Source organism: Clytia hemisphaerica, unplaced genomic scaffold, assembly GCF_902728285.1.
Source record: "Clytia hemisphaerica strain Z4C2 unplaced genomic scaffold, Clytia hemisphaerica genome assembly, whole genome shotgun sequence".
Classification (NCBI taxonomy): Eukaryota; Metazoa; Cnidaria; class Hydrozoa; order Leptothecata; family Clytiidae; genus Clytia; species Clytia hemisphaerica.
The window spans coordinates 97,731-103,557 of NW_027103314.1; the positions used below are offsets into that span (position 1 = coordinate 97,731).

Consider the following 5,827-nt stretch of genomic DNA (forward strand, 5'->3'; position numbering starts at 1 on the left):
TTGAAAGGAGCATGATGATCGATAATTTGTTGAAAAATATAATTAAAGTTGCTAAATGTCAAATTATCATTTAGATATATGTTGAGATCGTGAAGAAAATTTACAAGACTGAAATTTTTATAATCTCTATATTTGATGACTTTGGGCTCAGTTTTCTTGAATTTTACTTTGAACATAGTGTAAATCATACTATGATAATCACTAATGCCAGTTTCAACTGTACCAGGGTGTTGAAAAGAGTATTTTTGATTTGAAAGGATTAGACCAATGCACGAACCTTTTTCAGATTTAAAGCATGTATTTTCATTCATATGCGAATATAAGCCGTGCGTTTCATTTTGTTTGTCATTTCGAATGCATAAACTTGATAAAACAACCTCAGTATCAGGTGATTCTCGTTTGATTTCTGCAAGAACGATTCCAAAATTTTCAACTGTGTCCATATTGTCCTTTGTCAAATCATTTGACCCAGCAGGAATAATCATCATGTCAGGTTTTTTCTTTGCCAAAGGTTTTATAAAATCGATCATATCACTTGTGGTAGCTCCAGGAAAACTTCTGACAACAGCTCTTGCTTTCTTAGTTGAAATACCATTTCCATCTACGCCATTCAAAATACTATCTCCTCAAACTATCACGTTTTTTGACTGTTGGACCTGACCCTGATTGTCAACTTTCACCTGCGGAAATAGTATTTGGTCGTCCCATCCGTGACGCTTTTGCATTCATCAATCGCCTTGAGAAATTCAGCAACGAACATGTCCGTCCTATCTGGCGCGAAGCTTGGTAACAGAAAGAGGAACCCCTACGTCACAGATTCCATCATGCTGCTGAGGAGCGGAACCACCACTCTCGCATGCTCCCTGACCTCCACCTCGGTGACAGATGCTATATCCAGAACCAGACTGGTAACAACCCAAACGATGGGATCGATCTGGCACAATCAAAGAGCTCCATGGACACGACAGCTACACGGTTAAAGTTGATGGCACTGGTCGTCTAACCCGTCACAACCGGCGCTACCTTCGACGTTTCGAACCACCCTCTGTTGACATCACCAACCGAGACGCATTTGTTGGACCTTCATTGCCGCCACTCCCAAAGAAGAACTCTCAAACTGCCAAGACCCGACGTGCTGACGATCTGTGCAACTTTTTCGACCGCCCCAACAACAGTCGACTCCACTGCCATCAAGTCCGATTGTTCTGCCGCCTGCTACACCTGTAAAAGAACCAGTCATTCCACCTCTTACAGCTGCTCCACAGCCCATCTCGCCCCTGCCTCCCGTTAGTGTACCAGTGACGCAACCTGGAACACCCAAAGACGCAGTGCCGTCATCGATGGGCACCCCAAAGAAATCATCTGAAGAGCCTTCATGCACCCCTCCCAGACCTCGACGTGTTAGTAAGGCACCGCGTAGATATGTGCCAGAAACAGGACAGTGGACATAAGTCCCAATAGAATTTTCAAAGGAACTGAAAACTGGAGGGGGTGGAGGATATTGATAGTTTATTCTTTTCTTTAATGTTTTGTCATATTTTATTTTCAGATCAAAACATTCAATAGCATAAAATTAAAAAGTAATTACAATTGTCTCATCAATTATTGAATGATCTTTATCCAATTTGTTACAGAAATTCCGGACACTTTTTTGAAAGCAATTTGCTACGGAAATTCCATGTCGTCCATTGGGGGGTAACGAATAAAAACTGGAATGGCCCAATGTTGAATCATTTGCTGAAACCCAATATACAAGATGACCTAGAATTAGGTCCTCTTGACAATATACAGTGTATAGTGCGATCCGATAATCTCCTTCTCGCTGCTACCTCTTCTAAAAATGATTTTCTTAACCTTTTCATCTTTGGATTCAGTAGATGTAAGGTCAAAGACATTCATGAGGCTGGAAATTGAATCTCCTTCGGTCTGGTCCACAATGTTTGCATGAAGGCGGTTCAAGATGTTTCTTTTAGTTGGGGCTAGATTGGACTTGATTTTCTCCAACGTGTTGTTTAGGGGATTGTTCAAGGTAACAACAACATTTACGTTTTTGTCGAGTGTGATACTGTTCATAATTTGATCTGCTTTGGGTGTTTTGATGTGTTCGGAAATTAGTTTCTCTGCAGTGTTCTTTACAACATTGTAGACTTGTGAGCTTAAAATTTTTTCACTATCAACACAATGAAAATACTGGTTTGCAAAGATTTGGTGAAGATCTGAAAACAACTCAAGAGTGTAGAGCCCCTTTGCACTCAAGATGACGGCTGCTTCTTCCTCTCTAATATTACCAGCAATTAGGGTATCTTGAAAAGGGACAAGAATTCCAGACGCCTGTTTACAGCCATCTAAAAACCCTGCCATTTCCCTGTTCCTCCCCATACTAACATATGAATTTCATTTTGCTCAAGGAAATTCAGAGCTTTGTTTAAGAGATCAGTGCTTTTAGGTGACATGGAAAAATGTTTCAAAATTCTTCTCAAGCTGGTATAAAGAGTGACTGCATCAGGGTCACTCATAGTTACCGAATTTGTAGTTCTACGGATTGTCCCACTAGCTGCATGCGACGAGCAAGAGGATACAGGTGATAATATGCCATATCTTTCAGTAGTAAGACGGCATGCTTTTAGGTTGGTGGCACAGTTGTCTCCACTAATGGCTGTTGGGTAACTATTTGAATCAACTTTGAGATAAATGGTCTTCATTGTTTGATCAATACCCTATATCTTTGCCATTTTAAAGTACTGAGGAGGTTTTGGAATAATTTCTTCACAGAAATATATGTTGCCATTCGGGCTGCTTGTAGTATGAGATTCTACTTTCTTTTGTAACTCGTTGATCAGGTAAAAGCTCAATGCAGCAGCAGCCTCCTTCAATTGGTCACGTAGATCTTCCATTTGCTGGGCGTTCGAACTTTGACCCTGTTGAGATGATATCAGAGCATTCGCTATATAATCAAATTCATTGCCTTTAAAGGAATTGATGGCTTATTGCGTTATTTAACAGATTTGAAAAATATTTTGTTATTTGCAATTGTCACTTCATATAAAACATTTTTTATAGTAGACAATATCAATAGAATTTGATGAATTTGATAAAAATTATATTATATAAAAAATGTTTCGGTTACTGTCTGTCTTTTAATCGTCCAGTCACTCATTGTAAATGAATGTATCCAGTCCAGTCCAAGAAGCCACAAGAATGTCAAGTGAAAATCAATGTTACCTTCTACTTTCTTAACTTCTGTCATTTGATCCATGATTGCCTCACAAAGTACCTCTCCTGTCAAAGACCCTGGAACTTGGTTCATGTTGAATGGCACTTTATGAATATTACCTGATCAAGCCACAGCTCTAATCCATGGTTTATGTTATGATCATTCAACCTAACAGTTATTGGCATTGGGAGATTGATGGTTCCTTTGCGAATTGCTTCAATATTCAGGGATTTGGAAAAGTTATATTGATTCTTCTGAGTTTCGATCATTGCGTTGTATGATTCCAAAGTTGCTGCAGAGCTAATCATCTTATTTGCACCTACGTGGATGATTTTAAGTGCATGTCCCAAAGCCAATATCTCGTTATCATCTGATGGAGTTTGACCCTTCAAAGATCAAAGAGATACAACGAAAAGTTCCACTCAAACAAAAGTATTAGAGACCTACTATTCTAAAAGGAAAATATCCTGACTCCCAATCAATAATTCACAAATACACAGAGCTTTTTTATACAACCCAATACTACTCATATAACTAGAGACATAGTTTCACATTCTTAAAGGATGAACAGAAATCCAAAAGAAATACCATAAAATCTATCTGGGGGTCAATCAAGCTACTTATGGTTTGTTGTCTCAATTGACTGTGGCGGTGGCCAGTCTGCATAGATGATGTACAAGAGGACGAGGCGTTGGTGACAGCAATTACTTGTTTTGTTGTTACTGGTGCGAAGTTGATTTCAATCTGAGATTTTTGGGGTTTCTTCTTTTTGGCAACATCGTGAACAGAGTCCCAATGTTCAATTGGTCATAGAATGAAACGGCGAGCATTGATAACTGCATGGTGTTTTGGATCATTAGGTAAAATGCATCCAAGAATATCTTGAGAGTTCCAAGTAAGGTCAAGTGAGTCCCAGCTTGTCATTAGTTCCTGCTTATCGATTTTTACTTCAGGGAGCTTTTCTGGGTATTTGTTCCAGAAGTTTTCCTTCAAATTCTGTTTTGAAGTACAAACATCCACTTAAAGGGCCTAAACATTCAGTGCTGGAGTGTTCGTATCCCGTTTTGCATTTCAAGAGTCTTGATTTTGTTTTCCAAGTTTTCCAAAGTCTCTTTTTCATATTTCAATTTTTTTGCTTCAGTTTTCGGTTATATTGGAATTGAAAAAGTTTTCATAATGATTGTTTTTTTTCCTGCATATCCGTTTCACAATTTGGTTTTTGTAATATTTGAAGCGATTTTCCAGTTCAGTTTTAGCTATGATATTTTGTTCTCTCGTCATACTGATACTCTTGTATACATATTGAAATTTTAATGCCTTTTGTTATCCAAGGTTTACTACCTTTCTTGATTTGTTTGCCTGAAAGTTTCTTCATAGGAGCATAGATATTTTTCAAAAGGATAAGTTTTCAAAAGAAATGTCAGGATTAGCGAGTGCAAGCGCTAATAATTCATCCCAGTGAATGAAAATCTGCTTTTTTGAATCTTTTCAACATTCTTTAATTCCTGGGCTCTTGGGCACTATTGATTTTGAAGTTTTGAAATACTGAGAATTGAGGTAGATGATCTGAAATTCCAACTAAGAGATTCCCAGATTTGCAGGGGTAAAGTATATGTAATCAATAAGTGAGCTAGATCGAACTGTCACCCTTTGGAGAGATATGCCTATCAAAAGGAAATTTGACTGCAAAATATCGACAAAGCTAACAACTACATGCGAAGCACCACAGTCCAAAAGGTTGACGTTAAAGTCTCCAAGAAGAACAATACGTTTGTTCTCCTTATTTACTTTTTGCGAAAAGGGATTAAGATGGTTTTCCGTGAACACTCCAGTGTCCATTGTGGATGTTTGTAAATTGTACCAATAATAACCTTGTCTTGTTTATCAAAAATTAACTCACAGAAGGTGGATTATAGTTCTTTCTTCGAGTATAGTAATTTTGATAAGTCGTCCCGAGGCTAATATTTCAAATCGTTTGATGTATAAAGCGTAGTACCTCCAACGCTAGCTTTTGTGTTGGTTAGTAAAGGTGATGCATAACCTTCAATTTCAAGGTTATGTGGTATTGAAGTATCTTTCAGTCTAGTTTCTGAAATTCCTAATAATGTGTACTCAAAAGATTATTATATTCATCAAAATGCTTTGGTAGAGAACTAATGTTGAGATGAAGAAAGGATAGAGAGATGAAGAAGGGATAGATAAGAAGATGTATTAGAGTAAGTGAAAAAGTTCTCGATAAACATGCTCCAAAGAAAATTAATTGTGTACGAGGTAATCATAAACCTTACATAACTAAAGAAATACGTAAAGCAACCATGTTACGCAGCTTATACAAGAAAAAACGTAAAGAAACAAAAGACCCATACTGATCAACTAACTCTTTACAAACGCTAGAGAAATCCTGTCGTCTCATTAAATCGATCAAGGAGGAAAAAGTTCTACGCTAAACTTGGTACCTCTCAACCAATGTGGTCAAACATGAAACGTTCTTCTCTGATGCAGATATCATCCACGAAAGAATCTCGTTACAGCAAGGCTGTGAACTGATCGAAGACGACAGCCTTATTTCAACTCTATTCAACGATTACTTTGCTAACATAACTAAAAACCTCA

The 5,827-nt window shown here is 37.8% G+C and overlaps 1 protein-coding gene across 1 annotated transcript; it reads left to right on the forward strand.

The window, feature by feature from the left end:
* Positions 1-758: 758 nt before the first annotated feature.
* Positions 759-1,451, forward strand: LOC136813409 (uncharacterized). Its single transcript, XM_067069931.1, has 2 exons — positions 759-908; positions 1,176-1,451. Exons 1-2 carry the CDS (start codon positions 759-761, stop codon positions 1,449-1,451), a joined length of 426 nt encoding a protein of 141 aa, XP_066926032.1.
* The last annotated feature ends 4,376 nt before the right edge of the window (positions 1,452-5,827 follow it).